Source organism: Anas acuta, chromosome 6 (genome assembly GCF_963932015.1).
Source record: "Anas acuta chromosome 6, bAnaAcu1.1, whole genome shotgun sequence".
NCBI lineage: Eukaryota > Metazoa > Chordata > Aves > Anseriformes > Anatidae > Anas > Anas acuta.
Genome location: NC_088984.1, coordinates 22295566 through 22320572, shown reverse-complemented (window position 1 = coordinate 22320572; position 25007 = coordinate 22295566). Strand labels below are relative to the sequence as shown.

General features: G+C 44.4%; 1 protein-coding gene across 5 annotated transcripts in view; it reads left to right on the top strand.

Annotated features, from left to right (window-relative positions):
• CHN1 (chimerin 1) overlaps window positions 1-25007 on the top strand; it is a 95896-nt gene that overhangs the window by 53118 nt on the left and 17771 nt on the right. For 3 of the 5 annotated variants that reach the window (XM_068685728.1, XM_068685727.1, XM_068685730.1), the window contains exon 7: window positions 15224-15301. The exons of 1 other annotated variant lie outside the window; for it this stretch is intronic. In XM_068685728.1, the coding sequence (XP_068541829.1) occupies window positions 15224-15301 (78 nt within the window). Of the gene's footprint in view, window positions 1-14095; window positions 14207-15223; window positions 15302-25007 lie in introns of those variants that run through there. One more of the 5 variants, XM_068685732.1, reaches the window with a different exon arrangement.

The window sequence follows — 25007 nt, the reverse complement described above, 5'->3', positions numbered from 1 at the left end:
GTGCTTATGGTATCTTTTCATAAGCACATTCATTTTTAGCTTAACTATTTGTTTATTAAGACCTGAGAAATGCAAGCTAATTGCATGTGCTGTCCAGTATGCAAACATCAGCACAAAGAGGATTATTTTCTACAAACTGCAGATCGCTTTTTCCTCTCACAGTTGCTGAGAGTAACCTAAGGCCTTATTTATGTTCAGTGTGGCAGTAAAATTGATATACTAAAAAGATTATATAAACTGATCTTGTTTTAAGATTCAGAGCTTCCAAATGAAGCATAAACTTTGCTAATTGAATCCCCAGGTCACACAATATCTACCTTTTCTCTTTTCAGTGCCTTGTGATTGCAGAGGGTAAACTAGCAAGCCAGACTTTTCAAGGGTCTCTGGCTGGACCTGTGGCTCAGCTCCAGTGCTAAACATGGTTCCCTGGCTCTCCTGGTTTTCCAGAGCAAACCCTTTCTTCTTCTCTCCTTGCCACAACAGTCTGTGTTCCGCTGTGCCCTATTAGTCCCTGTGCTTTACAAAAGGCATCCCAGCAGATTCCAGGTAACCTCACAGGACCTCACCTGTCTGGCTGGCTCTGTGTGGGCCCGTGCCTCCAAAGAACATTAATTTAATGCCCACACAATAATGCAGGGGATTACTGTGGAGTGAAAGTCATATGCCTGTGCTGGTAGCCTGACTGCATACTGCTGGTCTAGTATTATGAAGTTAAAAATAAATAAGGCTGCACAAATTTCAGAAAGTGAAGAGTGGTTTGGGTCAGGTTGTGTTTCGAATGCACGCAGCACGTCTCCTGTGGCGTTACTGTGCTGCAGTAATGGTTTGCTACCATTTTGTGGGTACCCACAGCTGAGGATCAGCATCCCACCTCAGCCTTGTTTCATAGGTGCAAGTCACTTGCCTGTCTGCTGAGAAGACGTTCCACATTACCTTCTACTTTGTCACTAAGTGTGGTTTTTCGTGGTCTGGCACATATGAGATTTGTACGCAGAGGTGGAGTCTTTGTAAAGTCCAGTGCTTAATTACAGCAAGGAGGCCATCTGTCCTGTGAAATCAGGGGGCCAGTCCCTCAGGCTCACAGACCAGGCCTTCAGCAAAGGTGTGGGGAGTAATGGCACTCGGTGCGTGTCCCGTGCCTGTTCAAGCCTTTGTAAAATTAATACTGAACAAAATTGTTAAAAAGGCTGTAAAGCAGTATGATTGCTGTGCAATTAAGCCTGAAGAATACTGACTGTGTTGTTACTGATAAAGTGAAGCCATTAGCAAAGAATAAGGTGCTGTTTTTTTTCTGCGTTTCTTAGCATTGTGAGAGGTAAGTCTGTGTGAAGCCCTCAGTGGTAAAGTGCAGCTCTTTCCAGGGTCAATGATGTTTGATGGTTTGGATCTGGTTACATTTTTAATGCCTTCTAAAAAGTAGCATCTAGCCTTAGCTTCTCTTTTGTTTACTGACAGAAATTTCCTTCCTTTTCCATTAGCGTAGCCCAGCATAGGGAGGAAGGAACCTCCCTCAGCTTGTGAAGAGCCAGAGTGGGTGGCTTTGTCTGGGCTTTCTTCAGCAGGAGAGAGGTTTTCTGGTGGACCTTAGGTAGGGTATGGGGCACGGAAATAGAGAGGTCCAGCTCAACTCCTGATGAGCAAGGTAGAGTTCATGGCTTTAGCCCTAACAGGAGTGGGGCTGCTTCCCATCACTCTGGGCCTTATACTTGTGGGTTCCAGAAAGACTGATTAGATGTATAGCAGGGAAACCCCACATAAATTAAGGCCTTTTTTAATTAAAAAAAAAAAAATATGTTCCCCTTGACTTTTTATGTGTTCTCACAACTTTTTTTTCTAGTGGTCACAGAAAGGAGCTGGTGGATCTTTCTCAGAGCAGGCACATGATTGCTATTTATTGCTTATGCCACAAGCCTCCCGGGCGGTGAGGGACTGAAGTGGGTTGTTAGCTGGCAGCTCTGCCGTTTGTTGTTCTGTTTCCATAGCTGTGTGAGTTTTGGATCTTTTTTTTAAACTCCTCCTCCCATCTGGCATCTCCTAATTATTTTCTATTACTAATCACTTCTACAGGAAACAGACTGGACTGTTGAATTAAGAGACCTATAAAAGGATAATTTTATTATTTACAAGTTTCTTACCTCACTGAGACTTTATAATGTGACACTGTATAGCTGGTGATAATCACCTTGGGCTACAATTGTACCTAATCTTATAAACTAGGCAGGGTCAGGTCTGGTCACTTATTGAATATGAGACTCCCAAGGCAGTGTCGGGGCTGCAGGAAGTGGTGTTAGTAGCACCTTTTGCTGTGAATTAATATCCAAGATGCCGTGTGTTTTATACCCTCTGCAGTTCTGCGTGCCCTGCATGACTCTGTGCTGAGGGTCTGATTACCAGGAATTTTCTCCTCTTACCTCCATCTCTATTCAATTAGGGTTGCTATTTGGGAATGTGGTTTATTCGTTGTTTTTTTATTATTATTATTTAGATGGCAAGGAGAAAACATTTTGCATTGGTCAGTGTTTGTGTTCACAAGTACACATACATGTACATATCAGATGACTAATGTTCAAAGATTGAAAGGACGACAAGCTGTGGAGGTCTGGTGTCATTCCCTGTTCAGTTGGATAGTCAGTCCCGTGATAGGCAGCCACATCTGCTCCAGTAATTGCCCATTCATAAGTGGTTACCAAATCCATAAGACCTCTGAAGAGTGAAGTGCATGTTTTAGAGGTGGTAGCAGAAAGAGAAGTAGTTAGAAGTATTTGGAAGCATTGGACTATGAAAGAAAAAAAGAGCAATCCTTTGTCTTGTGGTTAATGCTGCAGAAGTTGATCTGTTCCAACCCTTCTTTCTTTACTTCCAGTTTTTCACAAAAAAAAAAAAAAAAAAAGCTGTTTTCAGATAAAATTCCTAATGCTTAGTTTTAGCCTCTAGCTGAATGTTTTTCTTTTCTGCTCTTCTTACTTTGTTCAAATTCAGTTTTGTTGCTAAGCTCAAAAAACTGCTTGCTCTTATTGCTTCAAACCTGTCACACTAGTCATCAGTGAAGACATCAACTCTTGACAGTCTTGCAAAGTCTTCCTTAGATCATTAACTTTTAGAGCATTAAACTTTTTCATATTTAACACTTTTTTGTGCGTGGCATCAGCAGCAGTTAGGAACAGTGTTGCTTCTGGCATTCACCATTATTACAGTCCTAATGTTTATGCAACAGAAGAACCATCAAGTTGGAAAATCTGACTCTTGTAGTTGCTCTGTCCTTTGTCATCTTAGCACTAGTATTCCTCACATCCATACAACTTCAAAGACAGCTACAGGATGGAGTGTTCCTAACAGACCATATTATAATGTACTTAGACTATCTTGTTTTATGTGGGGATTTTTATTGCATTTGTGTAGAGCTAAAGCAGTTGGAATAGTTTGCCTAAGGAATATTAGAGCTAGTATTGCAAAGTATGATGTCCTGTATTAAACCTTATTAAACTATCTGAATTAGTACATTTTCTTATGGCTTCCAATTTGTGAATTAGATTAGTAGTGCTGCTTAAAGGCAAGCAGTTTTTCCCCCTTCCTAAATGAGAGAAGATAAATACTGTGAAAATATGGAAGGCTATTCCCAATTTCCATTCTGCATGTAATAGTAAAACATTTGAAAAGCTCTAGGCCTTATTTCATGTACCAAATAGCTTATTGCTTGAAGATTTCTGGTGATTTTGAATTGCTGGAAAAGTCTTGAAGCGTTTACCAAAGTTAATATGATAGTGAATTACATCTGCATTCAGGCATTTCTGTGAATTGGATGATGATTAGACTAACAATGTGCTTAATACAAATGCACAAAAATTGTGAAAAGTATCATGTGTTTTTATCTTTCGCAGAGTTTGAAGCGTTCAGTCTCTTCGGTGATGGCTTCTCATTCACTCTAGCCTCCGAATCATTGCTAGCATTTGTCGCAGAGCTGCAGCCTGGTGCTTGGAAACCGCCAGTCACTTTTATCATATGCTGGTGTGCAAGGCAGGCTCTGCTCAGCAGGCTGGCAATGCTGGGAGCTTACAGGCTAACAGGCCCTTCTCTTGGGCTGTTCTTATCACTGAAAATACAAACAACTTTAGAAATCTTCTGAGCAGTGCCACTTAAAGTGGTAGTTTGAGGGTGGCAGTATAAAGAAAAAATTGCCCCTTAAGATGAGATGAAAAATGTGACTAAGAAGTAAGCAGTTATACTGGATAACTATTTCATTGCCATTGTAAAAAAAATAATTTCCTTGTCTATTGTCAATAACTGAATTTAGGAAATTGAAATATACCCCAAACTTAGTTGTTTTTTAAAGTTTAACATGCCCTATACTCAGAAGAGCTTCTGTCCAAAGATCATATGCCTCTGAAATCCCAACTGGCAGATCTTTGACTTACTGAGTGGGGCCTGGGAGCAGCGTATTTCAACTGAAAATAGAGATCAACTGAAAAGTATGTTGCAGAAAACTGCTGGACTTGCTGAATAAAAAATAAAATAAAGCAAAGTCTGTCCTCTGTAACAGAAGTTGTATAACCTGTATCATGCTGATTCCTGCTTCTTCCCGAAAAGATCTCCTTTAACTAATCCATGTAGCCCAAATTTATGATGGGGAATTGCATTGCCAACCCCGCTGTGAATCATTCAAAATGATTTGAATCACTTGCCGAGGCGATCGGCTCCGGGGCAGACACGTTCTGCAGCAGAGCGGGGGATCGGACAGGCAGGGCTAATTTTTCCGGCACCAAGCCCACTCGAGGGAGCCACCAGGACCCGGCAGCCCTCGTGAGGGAGGTGAACGAGGCGAGAAGGAGGCGTAGGCGGAGCCAGCAGCGCCCCCTCCCCGGCCGTTCAAAAGCTGCCCCTAGGGAGCGCGAGTGAGCAGGAGCGCAGTGACCAGGACTGGCAAACAGGGTGTGGCGCGGCAGTTAGGGCGTGGCAGGGTGTGGCGCAGCAGTTAGGGCGGGGCGCGGCAGGGCGGGGCGCAGTAGTTAGGGCGAGCAGAGAAGGCAGAGCGCTCCCCCCCACCCATATGAACACCTCCTCTAACGGCGGTCTACCGCATGTGTCGATCTGCTTGAGGGTAGGAAGGCTCTGCGGGAGGATCTGGATAGGCTGCACCGATGGGCTGAGATCAACTGCATGAAGTTCAACAAGGCCAAGTGCCGGGTCCTGCACCTGGGGCGCAATAACCCCAAGCAGAGCTACAGGCTGGGAGATGAGTGGTTGGAGAGCTGCCAGGCAGAGAAGGACCTGGGAGTATTGGTGGACAGTGGGCTGAATATGAGCCAGCAGTGTGCTCAGGTGGCCAAGAAGGCCAACGGCATCCTGGCTTGCATAGTAAGCAGTGTGGCCAGCAGGGCTAGGGAGGTGATCGTCCCCCTGTACTCGGCTCTGGTGAGGCCGCACCTCGAGTACTGTGTTCAGTTTTGGGCCCCTCACTAGAAGAAGGACATCGAGGTGCTCAAGTGAGTCCAGAGAAGGGCGACGAAGCTGATGAGGGGCCTGGAGAACAAGTCCTACGAGGAGCGGCTGAGGGAGCTGGGCTTGTTCAGCCTGGAGAAAAGGAGGCTCAGGGGTGACCTTATTGCTCTCTACAGGTACCTTAAAGGAGGCTGTAGTGAGGTGAGGGTTGGTCTGTTCTCCCACATTCCTGATGACAGGATGAGGGGGAACGGGTTAAAGTTGCACCAGGGGCGTTTTAGGTTGGATATTAGGAAGAACTTCTTTACTGAGAGGGTTGTGAGGCATTGGAACGGGCTGCCCAGGGAAGTGGTGGAGTCACCATCCCTGGAGGTCTTTAAAAGACGTTTAGATGTTGAATTTAGCGATATGGTTTAGTGGAGGACTTGTTAGTGTTAGGTCAGAGGTTGGTCTCGATGATCTTGAGGTCTCTTCCAACCTAGACAATTCTGTGATTCTGTGATTTTGACCATTTGAGACAATGTTTTTTTGAATGCATCTCTCAAGGAAGAAATTTTAACAGCTATAACTTCCTATAGGAAATGTGATGCTTCCTGCCCTTGCATGAAGATTTTCACGACAGAGGCATTGAAAAATGTTAATTAGAAAACTTAGAGAGAATAAATAGGAAAGATGAACAGTATGTGAAAAGGAGAAATGGGAAAATAGGAACACTGGTCAGCAGGATGTAAACAAATTATTTTCTGAGAATCTAACCAGGGATTTGAAGATTCTACGAGTGGCAATAAACCGATTATTTGACTTTGGGACTTCTCAGAATGCAATTCTACTACCAATTTCTCTCTGGTTTCATTCATTGCAAGTTTCAAATCAGTCCTGATTTAAATAGTTATTTATGCAAAGAAACTGGGAGCCAACGTGAGGGATTCATGTGAAGGATGATCAGCCTTCCTCATTTTCTCCTGCCTAATTACATCGCATAAAATGAAAGCAGACCCTGACCCACTGCAGTGGTGCAGCTCTGCCCATGGACACACATGCAACTAGAAAATTGTTGATAGGGGTCTGCCAGAAGTGCTAATTGGCATTTAGGATTACCACGTTTTGTAATTTTTCTACAGTGAGCTGGTCCATAAGTAGGTTTTTAGCATTGTAAATTTTTCGTGAATGTTTCCTTTCAATGTCACAACTCTGCTATTCTTTCAGAGTAAAAGATGTTTTCACCTTGATTCGTGGAGCTGAATAAAGTGTTAATTAAAGAAAGATTAGGACACTTTGCACTTTCAGTCTTATTTCTGCTAAATAAGTATGATTATGGTCTGGAAGTATGTTGAAGAAAGAAAGTGTGATAGCACATGTATCATAGCAACATAGCTTATTCAGGAAGAAGTGGATGAATTGAAAATACAGGATGTGCCAGAGGAACAGGTGTGGTCTGAAATACAAAGAGTGTTTAGAAATTAATGAGCTGCAGTTTTTAATTACAGCATATATTGAATTATTCCAAACTGAATTACTGTGTCGAATTAAAAAAAAAATAAAATACTAATATTAGAGGCATTAGACTGCCAGAGAAGACTAATGTGAAATGAATATTACACATCAGGTAAGAAAATATTACAGACAAAAAGAAATTTCCGTCTTGCTTGTCTATGTCATACCATTATCCAAGACTCCTATTCCATAAGAAATAAATTTTAAAACCTTATAAATATAATAATAGAAAGACCTTGTGGATTTCATGATTATCCCTAAAGGTATGAATTTTCAGATACAAAAATATATAAAGATTTATTTTGAAGCCTACTTTTAACAATACGATTCTTACATGGCTATGATAAAGGAAGTGAAGTAAACTTATTTCATAAAGTTTAGCCACCATCAACATTCCCTTGCTAAGAGGCAGGTAAGGTCCCACATCAAAGGGTTTGATTAAGCCTCTTATGTGCCTTCTCTCTCTCTCAGTTTGAGGAAAACCTTATAACAGTCTGTGTCAGATAAGAAATAAACTAACTGTAGCTTCAGAAGATTAGTCTAACTGCCTGTTTCTCCTTATGATACTTAACTGTAGTATATTAGTAACAAAAAGCATTTGCCATAAGAGTAACATTTATGCAGCTGCCAATTTGCATTACATTTTGACTATGATCACTCCTCTAGAGCACATTGTCTTGGAGCATTTGTAAATGACTTTGAAGTTCTTTTTGCAATAAAAAGTGCCACAAGTCAAGAGATTTTTGCTAGAATTAAGCCTTGCTGCAGTAAACATTTTGGTCACAAAGGCACAGGTCCCTCTAGGCCAGCAAGGAGCCACAAGCTGACCTCTGCTCCATCAAGTCCTCTCCCCACAGGTCTCATAGCTACAGGAAAAGCTGCAGCAGTTGATGACTTTAGCAGATGCAGCTGGGGCAGTGGGGATCGTGTTTGCAGGGAAGAGCTCTGGGGCTTTGACTAGTTCACGGCAAAGCAGGAGGACTGGTCAGTCCATCTCACCCACAGCACAATCCATCAGGAATTATATTACTATTTCTACAATATACCTAAAGTTGTGGCTAGTGCTTGCAAAACCCAGCTTAGCATTGTTATTCATTGCAGACCCTGCATCCCTGCCTGTGCACATTTGCACGTGTCCAAGTGCACCCCTGTAGCGCTGAGTGACGTTAATTTTGAACATATTCAACATAGTGCCCTGGGGATATGTATACCTACTGAGGATGAATAAAATCCCTGGTCTTAACCCTCCTGCTTCAGTGGACACTGGGTCTGGTCACTGACCTTGCTAAATGTGAAGTTTGGGGATGTTAACAATGTCCCCAAGAACCAGAACAAAAGCTGAGCTTGTTCCTGGAGGTACTCTGAGTTTTCGTTTTTTTAATTATTATTTTTTCCATTGATAGATCATGATTATGTACCAAAATAGGTATATAATTTTCCCTAGGAAAAGAAGTATGTTGTGTTTGCCACTGAAAAGTGTCTTGCTTGTTTCACTATCCAGAACAACAACGTTGTTTTTTCTTGTCAGTTACCAAGAGAGAAAATGGTCACAGTGGCACTTCTTGTCAGTGCATAGCATCTACTTGCTGTTTCCAGAAGGCCCGCATCAGTAGCTATGGGAAGCAGATCCACAGCCATCTGGGACACCAGCAAGGAGTAACCAGGCCAACCGAGGTCCGAATTGAGTGCAGTGGCTGGTCGGGTGTAGGACCAAGGCTACGGCAAAAGAGTGGCTCTGTTGGCTCAGATGTCTCTCCGCTTGTTTAAGAGTTTGCTTGCTTGTTACGAAGACAAGGTCTTCAGGGTGTGTCTGGAAAGACATCAGTACAAACATAAAATCTTCGCAAATGATGCTGATGCACTCCGTCCAGTACCAAGATAATTCACTTTTTATGCGATAATTTCCATCAGCTTATCCATTTGGCAACTTGTTCCCGTAATTTAAACTTTAGATATTTTTTTTAACTATCATACTTTAAACCAAGCCAAAGATTTGTATGAATTAAAAAGGTGATCAGCCCCGGGGCAGATGCGTTCTGCAGCAGAGCAGGGGATCGGACAGGCAGGGCTAATTTTTCCGGCACCAAGCCCACTCGAGGGAGCCGCCAGGACCCGGCAGCCCTCGTGAGGGAGGTGAACGAGGTGAGAACGAGGCGTAGGCGGAGCCAGCAGCGCCCCCTCCCCGGCCGTTCAAAAGCTGCCCCTAGGGAGCGCGAGTGAGCAGGAGCGCAGTGACCAGGACTGGCAAACAGGGCGTGGCAGGGCGGGGCGCAGCAGTTAGGGCGTGGCAGGGTGTGGCGCAGCAGTTAGGGCGAGCAGAGAGGGCAGAGCGCTCCCCCCTGCCCATATGAACACCTCCTCTAACGGCGATCTAGCGCTAGCTCAGCTGCAATGGTGTACACCAGGCACAGCGCTCTCCAGGAAGTCTGTGCACACCCAGACCGACTGCCCGCTCAAAACTGCGGCAGTTCAGGTCTCCGGGTGCAGGGAGTGCCTGAGCCTGTTGCTACCACCTGCAGGGAGCAAAAAGACTGTGTGCGTGAGGTGCGAGCAGGTGGACGACCTGGTCCGCCTCGTGGCAGAACTCAAGGAGGAGGGAGCTGGGCTTGTTCAGCCTGGAGAAAAGGAGGCTCAGGGGCGACCTTATTGCTCTCTACAGGTGCCTTAAAGGAGGCTGTAGCGAGGTGAGGGTTGGTCTGTTCTCCCACGTGCCTGGTGACAGGATGAGGGGGAACGGGCTAAAGTTGCGCCAGGGGAGTTTTAGGTTGGATATTAGGAAGAACTTCTTTACTGAGAGGGTTGTGAGGCATTGGAACGGGCTGCCCAGGGAAGTGGTGGAGTCACCATCCCTGGAGGTCTTTAAAAGACGTTTAGATGTTGAACTTTTAGTGGAGGACTTGTTAGTGTTAGGTCAGAGGTTGGTCTCGATGATCTTGAGGTCTCTTCCAACCTAGACAATTCTGTGATTTATTTATTTAAGGTTTTAATTATTTTTTTTTTTTAACTTTTAAAATAATTCTTGATATAACATGCTTCTTAACATTCCCTGCTGTGGAAATAGTGTTTGCTTTTATCTTCCAACATAATTTAAAAAATCATTACAATCTGAAAAATAGCCATTTCTTTAGCTTTGTAGCATGTATATTGGGGGATGGGAGGAAAGTCTGATTTAATTAGAAGCAAGTCCATTTGGAAAATTTTGTTATGAAAAATAGATTTTTTTCAGCAGTAGTTTCCCATCATTCAAGTTTGTCTTAAACCCAAACTCACCTGTGGGTAACTGAAAAGGGGGATGCATGGTGAACAAGGATTTCCATAGGGCTGAGTGCTGTGTTGCAATTGTAAATGTCTCCAATTTTACATAAAAAGGGAAATTTTGGGGCTTTCCTTCTCCCCCCAGTAATAATTTTGTAAAAGATATGATAGGGAACAATCTATGCAGCGTGGAACAGGCCTCCCCCAAGGAGGACTGAGTTGAGGAAATTGGGCTCACTTTCACAATCTGACTGATTAGCTTTTGTAGACTGTATATTGAGCCCATAAAATATGCTCATAAAGGGCTCAGGCAAGGAAGGATTTTCTGTGCATATACATTTGGCTAGGTTAACTATGCACTGAAACAGCGCGACAAAATACACAGTGGCTAACTGCATAGAAAACCAGGCTCGGTTTTCAAGTGTGTTGCTCCTTGAGATGTGTACAATAGGCTGTCGTCTTTGATTTTTAAAAAATGCATGCAATATGACTGCTGGTTAATATGGTTATTAAGATGCATTCCTTAGAGGGAAGAGATTGTATTACATATAAAGCCTGAAACAGTGAGGGCATGTTTAGTCACTGCAGCATGACAATGCCATATGAGAATGAAAAACCTGCGGTGTACTGCACGTGCATTTACGAGACCAAAGGAAACATGAAACTGTGTTTGAGGGAGGAGCCAGGTGCTCATGAAACAAAACACTGTATTAAGCTGGAAATGCACATGGGGTTCAGGATGTCTGAGCAAGCCTAACATGAGCATTTTAGGACTTGTGAGATTAACCCAGTGCTTTAATCTTCAGCAGGTTTTGTTGTTTGTTTTTGTTTTGTTTTGTTTTCCCTAGAGTAATTTTAGTTTATTACTCAACAAATGGGAAAGGCATTGATTTGCCTTTTTAGAAAGATAATTTGTCTGATGTTGACTGAATTATATGACTGGATTAAACTTGCATAATGTGACTTTCAGAGAGTGACTAATTGGAATTTACTGCAAGCCATGGATGACTTTAAAATCAATTCTGTAGAGTCTTCATAATAAGACTTACTGATTGTGAGGTTAGTACCATAAAATATGCATATATTATCCAAATAACACCGAGAACAAATAGTGCTCAATAGCTGCTTCTACTGCATGTGAAGGAGTGCTCCAAGGGGAAGAAAGGAAAGTGGTGTCACACTAGGACCCCAGACTGAACCACCGTTATAGCTGAAGTTTTAGGACAAATGAGAACATTTGAAATAGCAGGTTATAATCTTCGGGGGTTTTGGTTTGGTTTGTTTTTTTCTTCCCTCCCTTTAGTCCGTATGTACAATGTACAACCTCTAAACAGATGTCTTGGTTTAAAGGTTGACATTTTGCTGGGCTTGGGTTTGTTTGTTTGATTTTTAAGTCACTGAAATATACAGGACTGAGAGGCTGTTTGCAGTTGTGTGCTTTGCTGAGAGTTTACTTGGCTATTAATTTCAGTCATTCTGGTTTTGGTTTACCTCAACCCTATGAAATAATGTTCTTAAATTAAATTTTAAAAAGTTTTCCAGTCCCCTTCCTCCCGTGGTCTGCCCTATATACTGCTTCCTAAACATGCAATGATTGCATATCTGTCACAAATCAGTTAAAAAGTAACATAAAATCAAGACTTTACTTTGAAAAGGGGAAGGGAGAAGACTTTCCTCCTTACGTTTCTACCTCTTTTTCACCCCATGTGTAATGGACAGTCTCTAATAATTGTCCCCATTAAGGCAGACTTCCGACACAGCAAGCTCTGAAGACAGCTGCTGGAGAATGGAAGTGCTGGAGGAGGCTGGTGGGTGGGCATGCAGGAGCCACCGACAGAACAGGCATTGGATCAGGAGCCAGCCATGGATGTAAGAAGAGCAGGGCTTGCAGGCTGGGAATGAGAACAGCATAGGGTGATCAGAGCCAATGAGAACCTCAGAAGAGAATTGCATCCTGCAGGATTTGAGCTGAATCCATAGATCCATTATTTCTCGTGCACTCCCAATGGTTTTAACTCACCTAGGGCACCTGGAGGATGGGAACTTGCTCCCTGCTTCTTTGGTAACTGATGAACAGATAATCTAAAGATCTGAACCTGGCTGGTGGCCAGCTAGGTGTGTACAACAAATATTGTTTTCCAATTCAGATTTCAAACCGAAGGAAGAGGTCTGTGTTAAGAGCACTAGCTTGCAACAGCAAACCTGCAAAGTTAGGAAATGGCAGAAGAATGATGTATGCGTTCCATGATTATGTCATCTGAAAGCAGTTTTAGGATGGTGAATTTTAACTATAACACTAATTTATGTTGGGAAAATATGTTAGAAATACACAACATTCTATTTTTCATATTTTTTCATTAAAAGAAAAAAAAGTTTTCTTAACGTTATGGTTTTAACTGTCTTTCAGTCCAGGTTTTTGGTGTGCACAAATACAGTGCATATAGCACATGAAAAAGGCTGTATGTGTAGGTGTATGCAGTAGTCCTTTATTTGTGTAGAGCAGAAAGTGCTTTCTACTGAACAGTGGCAAACTGATTTATGTAAAACCAATAAGCAGTCCTTGTTAGATCACTCTAACATGAAGCGATGTTAGAATTAAAATTCATAATCTTATAACTACTTTTCAGATTATAACATGTTTTCGTAATTACAGCCATGAGATATGACCTTTCCCTGTTGGGTAGTTTTGCTTTCCCTTTTATTGTCAATCTTAAGATTTAATTTTCCAGGATCCAGAGATCAGTTTCTGCTAATATGACTCTAAAGTGCAATTGAAAATAAATCAGTTCTTCAGAATTAGGAAAAAGAAAGCTGACAATTAAGGAGTAAGCATACAAAAAAAAAAAAAAAAAAAGGCTCTCTACCAATGACTGAAAATTTAGAATGCTTTATCTTGCTTCTTAAGTGAAATTGTACAGAAACTAATAAGAGTTGATTCTAATAGTAAATGTACTCTTGGAAATGGCTGGGTTATTTATTTCCAACAAATTAAATTTTCAAAGGGTTTATGTCCAAGTACCAAGTTTCGGTGATATATTTTTCCCTTTAAAATAAGAGGAATTTGGGGTTCCAAGGAAGCATGTAACAAAAGTGATTTTCCAAAACTCCAGTTTGTCTCCTGAGACTGTTGTCACCTGAAGCAGTTTGGAGAGGGCAGCTCCTCTGTGTCAGGTTTAGGTCTACCTTGTTCCACAAGGACTTTTGCCTGCTGTAGTCTCCAGGAATGAAACCATAAAGTGACTTCAAGCTCATGCAGTCCTTTCTTCCTAGCTGAAGGCCTTCTTCTTCCTGCCCTGTGTCCCTACTATTCTTACATATCCACATAGACAATATGGATAGTTTTGGGGATCTCTTCCCGCTCAGCTCTTTTTTCTTCATTTCCTGTTGCCACATTACACTTACCAGAAGGACATGCAGGAAAACATGAGGGACACGTAGGTACTGACCTGCCACAGAAATTAGTGGTTAAAAGCAGGACGGGCAGATTGAGGTAGCCATTGGAAAACGGTTTCTCTACAGGGTGGATCAAGCACCTCCTGTTTGTGATGAGGCTGTGAAGTGAGCTGGGTACTCCTAAGGCCTGTGTAAGCCACTAAGGCTTGACAGCTTCACCCTGTATCCTATCTAGCCAGGGTTTCGGTTATTAGCTATTGACTTGCAATGCAAATTAGTGGTTGGTGAAGCCCATATGTTGGACCTTAATCTCTGCAATTTGCCCCTGTGTGGAAAGGCAGCAGGTTGCTAAAACCTGGAGGGAGGGTAGTGGTGGCTGCGCAAGGGGTCCAGGGAGGCTCGTGGTGAGCATTTCTCTTGCAGTATTTGCACGACTGAGCTAAACGGTGACACTGCAATCCAGCTGCAAAACACACCAATTCCACCCAGAAGCCTGCGACAAACCGTGCTCGTCTTGGCTTGTCACTGAGTCATGAGAGATAAAAATACCTTTGCTGCAGAAGGGAGAGTGGTTGCGGTGCCGCAGCCTGTGCAAAGAGATGGGAGGGCTGGACCCTTCTGCAGGCAGGTTGTGCCCATGGAGTGATCCTCAGGGGACCTGCATGCCTAGGGGGGACAGTGGCCAGCCCCAGGGCGTGCGTCACAGGTGTAGGTAGACCGAAAGTCTGGGTTTGCTGTTTCTGAACTGTTTGCAGATGTGTGGGGAGCGCTAGGAGGAGGAAGGCAGGAGCAGGGTGGCCGTGGTGCCCCGTGGGGGTCCTGTTATGCTGGGGCTGCACTGGGTGCTTGTGTGAGATGCTGCATCCTCGCTTTGGGCAAGGGGCAGCAGGGACCAGGTCGCCCTAAAGGAGGGCACCGCAGCTTCTGGGCCTTGGGGTCTTTGGCAGGAGGGGGCCTGCGGTGGGCTTCTGGAGCCTTGGATCCTGACGGGCATCCCCGGCGTGAAAACCAGGGGCAGGTGTACAGGTGTACCTAAGGGAACAGGGGCGAGCTGATAATCCCAGATCCCAAATAATGTGAAGGGGGGGGGGGGGGGGGGGGGCGAAGCGTCGCGGCGAGGCTCGGCTCCCCTTCCCCCGGCTTCCCCCCGGGGGGCGCCTCAGCCGCCGCCGGGGCTCCATTGGCTGCGGGCGCGGGGCCGCCCCCGCCCGGCGCAGCGCCCGCCCCGCGCAGGCCGGCGGGAGGCGCGCGGCCCCGCTCCGGCCCCGCTCCGCAGCCGCCGCGGCCGGGCGCCGCTGGAGGGCGAGGCTGCGGGCCCGGCCTCCCCGCCCGCCTCCCCGCCCGCCGCTCGCCCCATGCCGGCGCCCAGCCGCCTCTCGGCCGCGCCGGCCCGCGGAGCGCTCCCGGTGGCCGCCATGGCGCTGGCCGCGGGGCGAGTGTGAGCCGGCAGCCCGCAGCCTCCCGTCCCAAAATGCCGTCCCGAGAGTCCTGGCCGGGGCCGAAAGGTCCCCGCGCGGCCGTGCCCGGCGCCAAGCAGGAGCGGCGGCAGCAGGACTTGCTGCTGGCGGCCCTGGGGGTGAAGCTGGGGGCGCAGAAGCCGGCCGCGACCATCTGGCAACCTCTTAAACTCTTTGCTTATTCGCAGCTGACGTCGCTTGTCAGACGGGCAACGCTGAAGGAAAACGAGCATGTTCCGAAATACGAGAAGGTCCATAACTTCAAGGTAAGGGGCTGCGCGGCTTCACACGGCGCCGGGGCTGGTGCGTTCGTTTATGAGGGGTCCTGGGCAGGCTGTGACTTCCCCAAAACTTAACACGCTTCGGTCAAACCCCGTGGCCGGCTAAACCCGTTAGGCATCCCTGGGTCATAGCAGCAGAGGAACGAGGACCTCGCGGGTTGCTTGCACACATGTGTTTGCTTTGCTCCTATTTGTCGCACCTGGGTTATCCTTGCTGTTTAAACGTGTTCCACAGCGAGGGATGCTAGCCGGGAGAGAAGCTGTCAAAGTTTTCTTTCAGCTCAGGTGATCGTAATTCAGTTTTACTTATGACAACGTGATGCTGAAAAATCGTTTAGGTCTGTGATGAGAGGATTAAAGCGATCTTATCTGGGTTTGTGGCTGGTAAATAGCTTTGGAGGTAAGAAGCATGTTCTGCTGCATCTGGATCGAGCAGATGGTCGGCATTTCCCTCCGTTTCTGGCTTTTCTCCTGTGTTAATGAATTGAGTGTGACGAAAGGAGCATGGCTTACTGTGGGGCTGCTGGAACTGCTGACATTAGCCACCTTGTGCTGTAATAAAAATTTACTCGGTCTTCTCTGTAGCTTCTAATTATTGTTCTAATTTTTTAAAATAAATTATGTTCTTTATTAGGACACGTCAGTGTAGCATATGCATGTTTTGTGTCTACATCTGTAATAAGTGTCCAGTAAAGATTCAGTAATTCAACCTTTTGGCAGTCAAATGCATTGCATAATACACAGCCTGTATCTCTCAGATACCAAGCGAATTGATGTCATGCTGAACTGTACATGACAGCACAAACTTCATGTACAGAACCTGAAGCCCAGATTTTCTTTTTAATGTGTTTTTTGTTTTTTTTTTTCTCTTATAGCTTTTGCTTTTATTTATCTTATCAGAAGGGAAAATAATCAATGTCATATAGGTATCTGATGATAGAAGCATCTATTAATTATCTCTAGCTTTCATTTCCATCACACATGCATGTGTGAATGTACACACGCATGCACATATGTATGTTTACCTACAGGCTGTTTGGTTAAACTACCTTCTGTCTTTTCAGTGCAGATCACAAAAAAAGGAAACTTTAAATGATTAGGATGTTTTGTTGGACTTGAGTCCTCTAATAAAGCACACATTTGAAAATCACGTATGGAACGTTACATGGAAGTAGCATTTAATATGAACTCTTGGCATGATCTAATCCTGCTGTCTGTCAGTTAAATGCAGAGGTTGATTTTTTCCCCACAGGATCCTGAGGCATCCTAGAGGTCTGAAATATCTTGCAACTTTCATTTGTTCCTTAGAATGTAAAGATAATTCTTGTAGCTGCCAGTAGATCATGATTTTCCATATGCTACAGCCTGTGCAGGATAGTATGTATTTAATTTTACATACATCTGTACTCGTTAGTTGCTTTCCTTCAGCTGTCTGAAACAAATCTGTTTTGAAAATAATCCAATAACTTGATTTTCATTCATTTGGTTTTGTTTTTGTGTTTTATTTTGTTTTTCCCCAAAACTGTCTCTGGAAAGTTTTAAAGCCGTGAGTTTTCCATCTCCTTTTTTGAAATCAAGCATGTCTGATCCAAGGTCATAGATACAGCACAAACTTTGCATACAGATTGTTTTCTTTATAATGGTTGTACTGTAGTCCCTTTTTATGTAAAGCTGGTAGAAGAATATACCTTTAAAAGTAACTGTTTTCTCCAGTCAGTGCCAAGCAGTCAGCCTGCACAGATATTTTTTGCTATAAAAGAGAAGAAAAAGACCTTGCACCTTAAGCGGCGTGCAGCAGCCAGCCTGCCTGCCCAAGGAATGCTGCTGCCTTAACAAGCCCTGCCCATGGACCTGTCCCTTTTTTAAGAAATAATCATAAGCCCTTCTGGGTTATCCCTTCTGGGTTACAGACCTGAAATGAGCGCGGCTCGTTGATTCGCAGCTTTATTGCTCCTTGCCTCTGTCAAATTTTTCTTCTCAAATGTATAGGCGTCATCATTTTAAATGTCTAAATAAGTATCCTAGGTCACCTGCCAGGCAGCAAATGTGCCACCCTTGTGGGAGAGGAGGAAATGTCAGTTCCAGAATCCTTTCCAGGCCTTTCCTTGGAGCTAGGCTTCTGGAAAAAATTAAAAAATAACTTGTAGGGTTCGGCTACCCAACAGTGACTGCTGTCCCCAGGGGCACCACCAGCAAAAAGGAGGACATACACTGCTTCATGCCTCTGCAGCTGATGTCCTCTTCCTTGCACGGGTACAAGGCAGCAGATAAGGACCTCGCACCTCCTCCCGACTGCTTCTATGGTCAGTCACATCACTGTTCATGCAAATAAAGGGCTTTTAGAAATCCTTTTATGCTGGAAATGCTGTAGCATCCTGGTAGAAGGAGGAGAAATGGAAAATTGTTAATGCACAACAACTAGCGCTGGGTCTTGAGAAGAAGGCAGGAGCAGCCGCTCTGCAGAAGGTCCAGGTTAGCTAGTGCCAGGGGGCTTGGGCACAGATGAGGAGACCCAAATTCATTCTCTGCTTCTGCACCATGTGTACCGTGGGCAGTGGCAGCCAGGGAAAGAGCAGGCACAGGGACGTGGGGGGGCTCTAAACCCTCTGGCTGTTGCCTCCAGCAAGCCTTACATGTTGCAGAGGATCACCGAGGGAAGGGGTGAGCATGAAAGCTCATTTAACTCTGAAACCATCAAGCTCTCCTGAACAAATCTGCTCAGCTACGTTTTACTCAGAGGGCTGTTGGAAAGAACGTAAGGACAGTCCTGCAAGGAGTGCTGACACAGGGTTGGTGGTTTTTGAGAGGTTTTGATCTTACTTAAATCTGTTGGCACGTGAGGTGCCTTTTGCCTGGCGTGGGCAGCCTGCCCGGCTGGGGTGGGCAGGCACGTGCAGCAGGGCTGGCCGGCAGCGAGCTCCTCGGCCCCGTAATGCTCTCGTGGCGGGCAGCACTCGGCTGCTGGGAGCACATCTCGAGCACAGGCACGCAGCGGCTAGGTTCTCTTAAATTCATCTCCTTAAGTAAGGAAAGGGACAATGGTTTGCAGATGGCAGGTCTGACCACTTTTTTAATGCATATGCCTCAGGATAAGAGCTAAATGTTAAAAAAAAAAAACTTTTTTATGTATATTTGTTTTTTTTTTTTTTTTTTCTAATTTATAAAAAGCTTCTATTTGTGTTTAAGTACTAACAAAACCTCCTCTATGAATGTAATATAAAAAATTAATTTTCTGTTAATGCAAACATATCAGCTAAGAGAAATTTTAGTCTTCATTGTTTGACACAACGTTTTATTTAGCTCTAACTGAATAATGGGATCTGAAGGTGAGCTAGATCTGGGAGTGGGACTTGATTGGGTCTGTCTGTCTGCATATTTCATTTCTTTTGCTCTCCCTCTTTATGCTATGCTTTTCTGCAATCCAGCACGCCAAATGAGAAAAGGGAAGAAAACTGAGATTAACAGCAGGAAATCTTCCTGGCAGTGAATTTGTTAGTCAGTGCAGTAACCTCTCCATCACTTGGCAAATGTAAAGTACGTTCAGACAAAGCACCTTGAAGGTCTTTACCCCACTCCAGCCCATGTGGCTCATGGCCCCGAGACTGTTTCACTGCAGTGGCTGGCTGCTGGTGTGCCTTCAGCAGCCGCCAGCCTTGGGGGCTTGAGCCCGCAGAGCTCTGCAGGTGTTCGTAACCACTGACAGTCCCAGGCACAAAGCCACTCTGCTGCCTGGATTAGCACCACGGTGCTTCGCTGAAGCAGGGAGGTGTCTGCAACTGTCAGAGCTGGGCTGAAGTCTGTGCTTCCTCACACCGCGTTCCCTAGGATGTTGTCTTGCTTCTCTTTTGCACCTCATATAATTTGTATGTCCCCAGAAAAAAAATCAAAGACTCATCAAGGAGCAGTCTCTGCTAGATGAGCTTTGCTGGTGTAGATGGACTCGAGCATCGCTTTTGTGGAGACACTGCTGATACTGAGGGTTTTTCCTTGGGAATAACAAATAAGCTAACCTGGCCCTGGCTCAGATTTTGCTGGTGTAATTGCATCTTCACTAGGTGTTTTGCCAGTGTAAAAAGTCGTAACAAATTAATTCCATGCAAAATTGTGTTATTCTAAAAAGAGCTGCTCGTGAGAACTGTGCCTAAACCCTGAGAGCCAGAAGATGGGCAGTGCAGAAGAAACGCTGCAAAAAGACCCAAAGCTGTAACAAACTCGTAATGTTGAGCAGAGCCATTTTTCTGGGACTTCTGAGACGAACCAATTTCTATTTCTGATCTTCTGAAAAGTGGGGCAAGTGCCGATTTGGGGCAAATCGGTCTAGCTCCACTGAAAAGAGTGTGCCGCTTTTCATTAAGTCCAGCCCTGGCAACAAACGTATTTTCAAAACATCTTTAAATGAGTCACTGCACTCGAATGAATATTCAGGAGAACTGGGTGCCTCTAGCACAGTCCCCCGAGAGAGCCTCTGCATGTACTCAGAGATAAGAAAACCTCAGGAAATTTTAGGTTTCTTTAGACTCCTAATACTTGGGGAAAATGTTCAAAGGCATGGAAAATATCTGGAGAACAAAAGTGGAGGAAAAGCCTCCACAAAACTGCTCAGAAGATCTCAGCAGTTCTGCACAGCTGCTCCTAAAACTCATAGTGTAGTATAAGGCAGTTCAAGCCAGAAAAGCTTTTAGGGATTGATGGATATTTTTTTCTCCTAAGGTATTTAATGTTACTTTTACTTTTAAAATTTTTGTGGAAAAGCCTTGGCTTTTCCAAAGCAGTTTCCAAATAGTCCATTATTTTTTAACCCTCTCTGGTTTCTGAGTGCTAGTCACTTAATTCAAGATTTCCTCAGTTTAAAAAAAAATGTTTTTTTTCTAATTCTTTATTTAATCTGTAATTCCTTCACACCTCACCAGTGGTTTTAAAAGTCCTTAGATGTGAATCTCGTGTCTTCCATGTGCCCAGCCCCAAGGGTGAACCAGCTCATGACTGTGGTGGAAACGCACTGCTAGGGCAGACTGGGCATTTGCCTTCATGAGCCCGCAGTGCTTCTCGTGCTCTCCTATCATCAACACTTCTTTTTCCAAATTAGTTTGTAGTATCATTAGAAAAGCATTTCTCTTAGGAATCTAAAGTTTTGTATTATATTTATATTATATATTATATTTATATCATTACGTGTAGTATATATGGCATGTATATGGAATGAAACAGGCAATGTTCCAGTTTCTAGACATCAATTTAAAGAAAATCTGCTATTCCATCTTGAGGGAAAGGTGGCTGCTTTCATTGAATTTACAAGGAAGAAAAGCCTACAACCTACTGCTTCCTCTGCTGTTTTTTGCCGTGGCTCTTGTAGAGCACAACCTAACCCCAATTTCCAGTTGTTCTCATTTCTGCTGACATGCTCAGCTCAAACCAGAAAGTCTACAAGATGTGACAGCGCTTCTGGCTCCAAGCAGGCAAGGACCTGGAGGAAGGGTCGCCTGCTCAATGTTTGTGTCAGTGTATTCGCTGCTGGTAATGATGCTATTTATACATGATGCTCTGAATCAGAGTCTCCCCTCTGTAGAGCTGCTGGACAAAGTCATTACCACTGGCTCCCCACAGGTAACACCGCACCTAGTGTAGGCAAAGTCACCTCTGGTTTTGAAGATCTGTTCCAATGTTCTCGGTTACTCTCCTTTCTGTTACAGCCTCGCATGTAAGCAGATTATCTTACAGCTGCAGCGCTGCCGTGTGTGTTGTCATGGCACTCATCTTGCTTCTGAGATTACTCATCAGCAGCAGTATTTGTCTCACAGTAGGAAAGTCGTGTTCTGTAATATTTGGAGCGCTCGAGACTCTTGTTTTAGAGGACCTATCTAATCATCATAATATGTGCAAAGATTGAAATGAAGCGGTGGCTGAACTGATAGTTGAGTCGATTGATTTTCCTCACCAATCTCTGCTGTGCCCTTCGCATCTAGGCAATCTGTGTCTGGACCAGGGATGGATAAAGAGGACATGCCTACTGGGTGCCAGCATGAGCACGCTCGCTGCCTGATAAAATCCGCTGTGACAGTGGAGACAGACATTAATAATACAGGCTGAGTTCATCGTTTTAATTGAGACTTACAGCATCTCCCATATCCAATTAAAACCTTGGTAGAATCCCAGCAGGCAGAGTTTGGTTGATGGAACTGCAAATCAGTGAGGACCACTGAGCTGACAGGCTCCATCAGCAGTGTCCTGTGATCCTTAGGCATGAGTTTGAAAGGTGGCATAGCCAGCAGAACTGCAGCCCTGGAGCACCACGCGGTGTAAGTGCTGGGTGCATGCCATTTGTTCAGTCCCCAGCCAGCCTGGGCTCCTCCCCGAGCACCAACAAGGCTCCTACGCAGAGCACAGGACTCTGGAAGAAGGTAAAGCTGCAGCGTTTTTCCCATCCTTTTTCTAGTTGATATATTTCATCCCAGCACAGGATTTCCAAAACCCGTTGTTCTCACCAGCACTCAGCGTGGAGAGCCATGTATTAGGCTACTCTGCTCTGTATGGACCATGGGTCCTGTTAGAGCTGCCATTCAGGGAAGCCATGGCAGCAGCCTCTAAATAGGGAAAGTTTGTTTTGTGTGCTGTCAGAAGGCCTGTTTTTTGTGTTCAGTATTTATTTTGCATATACATAATTTGCCAGATCCAGCCTTGCTTTCTTCCCGGCAGTGGCTGCGTGGAAGCTCTGCAGATCCATCATGTTCTTTCACATCACGTTTCCAAAGCACTTTGCTGATATTCCTTCATTTTTCTCTTACCTACCTTGACAAGTTACATAATTTAGGTCTCCCAGTTACAAATGCTAATTATCTGCTGGCTCATTCTTGGCTTTCAGATAGCAGTCAAGGCTAGCTGAAGAACTGCCTAGTAAAAACAAAAAGCATTAAAAATAAGTGGATTTACGATATACACAGGTAACTTCAGCAGTGACCTTTACAGAGGCTGAGAAATATCTGAGAGAGATCTGCTTGACGGGTTCACAGCTTGTGGTATAATCTATTGTCAGTCATCAATTTAGTTCGGTTCCCTTAAAAGTTTGTCTGTTTTTGTAAGCAATATTTTATTAAATTCAGAACAAAAATAAATGCAGTTCTATAACACATTGTTACTAATCAAATAAGGTAAGATATTTTTCCTGTGCATAAGAAAATGTCTTTTATCCTTCCGACGTACAGGATAGCTTAGTAATTGTGTTTTATCTAGATTTTGAAGTAGGTATTTTCCTTTAAATTTATCTAGAATTAGATTTTTCTTTTAGATTTCATATTTCCCCTGGAATTGTACAAATTAAGATTATCTTTCTCTCCTGCTCTCCCATTTTCCATGTTCTTAAAAAAATCACTCACACTTGAAGCCTTATGGAAAGAGAGAGAGAAAAAAGGTTTTAGGGCGGGAGTGAGAATGGAAGGGGTGGGAGATATAAAGCCCCAGTTGGCAATTCAGCGCTCTCACATTTTATAAGACAGTAAAATCTGCATGTGGCAGATGCTCTTTTTATAAGGAGAAAGACACCCCTTGTAATTTAAGTCAGGATCTCTGAAATTCTGCTGGGTGTGTTTTCAGAAATTTTTCTGGGAAAGCATCTTTTAGTTCTGAAAATCAGCAAGTCACTTGGCAGGTTTTTAGAATGGGGAATTGAATATAAAAATCGGAGTGCTGTATGAAAGGGTCATGTCATAAATGCAATATTGTTTGCAGGTGCTGGCCCTCTAACTAGCAAAGGGATGCAAACGTGTTCCTTTTTAGCATGCTGCCAGGCCTTGCTCTGCAGGATGAAACGGGATTAGAGGGCTGTTCTGACCTCCGAAGACCACTTTTTTGCAGTTTTCTGGCACGGCTCACTTAACTGATTTCATTTCCAGAGGTGCTGTAGATTCAGAGCTGTCCAGTTCCGCTCCATGGCAGTGGGGAGATTAACGCTCTGGCACCACCACGCTCTGTGTAAAGACAGCACCGCTTACAAACCCCAAAAGCAGCTTCAGAGCTGATCCCGCGGGGTTGCAGGTACTGGGGATGGAAGGACATCATAGGCATTTAGGCGTCCTAATTAATACTGCCAGAGAACATCCCCAGAGCGCGTCAGATAAAAGTCAAGGCAAGATAAAGCATTATGGAAAAAACTATCTGTAGCTTGTAGGTTGTTTAAATTTTGCAACCAAAGTAGTGGATAAGAAAGTAATTTGGATGGAGCAGTGTAAAGCTAAGCCATCTCAGGACAAATGTTCTACCTGAGAAGTTAATTTCCTAAGAAAATTATGTGGCAAGGCATTTCTGTGTGTGGATGGAGTCTGGGAAGCATGGGATGAGAGAATGAGGGTCGTGAGACAACGACCCTGAAAGCCAAGTCAGTCTTGGTCTCGTGAAGAGTGACTGATGCATGCAGTACCAGTAGGGAAGAGGGGAGTCTGTTTTGCCCCTGCCCTTTTTAGTTGCTCTTTTTGAATCACATTTTTGTTTTCCTCAACACAAGTTTTGAGAAGTATTTTAAAGAAGTGTTTTTGGGGGTATGTTCTTTTGACCAAAAAAAAAAAAAAAGTGACTGAAAGGAAGCTTTTTTTTTTTTTTTCTCTGTAGAAGTTGTGTTAGTCCTGCAGGCATTAAAGCATAGCATTTTGCTTGAGGATATTAGAATGTGCTCATTCTGGGAAGGGAAAGCTGCCAGAGACCTGGAGGGGAAAAAAAAAAAAAGCACAGGGCTGAGGAAGAAAGCCAAGAGGATGTGGGTAGTGCAGGTGGGTAATGGAGAAGAAGGTGTGAAAAATCTCTTTGTGCTAGGAAGAAGCAAGAAAATGGAGGTTGCAGCTGCTGACAGCCTTATCATCTGCTTCATAGAAGTCAGCTGGAGCTGGGAGGAGAAGGGAGCACATTGCACCTTCAGAGGAGTGGGAGGCAGTGAGGGTGGCAGCTGCTCAAGGATGGTGCCAGGCTGTGAGAAAGCTGCACCTTGCACCCCTCCGCTTCCTCCAGAGATGTCAGGGAGTAGGGCGAGAGGCAGCTGTAAGCCTGGCTTAGCACGGGCACCACCTGAACGATTAGGTGCATTCAAGAGCAGCTCTGCAGGCTAATGCAGCAATCTGCCTGCTGCGGCTGCTTCATGGGCAGCAAATGCTGCAGAGCTTCAGGGCAGGCTGCAGACCTTCCTGTAGCCCAAACTGGAACTCTGCCTGCATTGCTAGGTGCTGCTCCGCACTGTTGCTTGTTAGAGGTGTCACCTGGGATCCAGCTGCGGCATACAGCTGGCAGAGGGGATGCCGACCTCCTCTGCTAGTTATAATCAGAGCACCGTGGTTAAAACCAGAAACACAGACACGTTTCAGGCAGCCCTTCTCTTTTCTCTTCTGCGCTGGTGTGATCAGACGCTGCATGCATGTGAGGGTACTGCCTGTGCTGGTACCACTGAGTGAAGAACTGGCTGAGTTAAGCCTAAAGCTTTTTTATTACATTTCACTGCAAATTTCGTTACTTTATGATCACCAGTTACCAATTTTTTTGCCAGTCTATTCTAAACAGACATTCAAAGTCTTGTACAGTGGCTGAAGCAAGCAATGATTTTTCTCTACAAAGCACCCTGTGGTTTCCTACAGCATGCGCTTTATCAGAATAAAATCCCAAGTGGCTAATGGTGTCTGAAGGATTTGTAGCTCATGTGCGAGCCAGGACTGAAAGC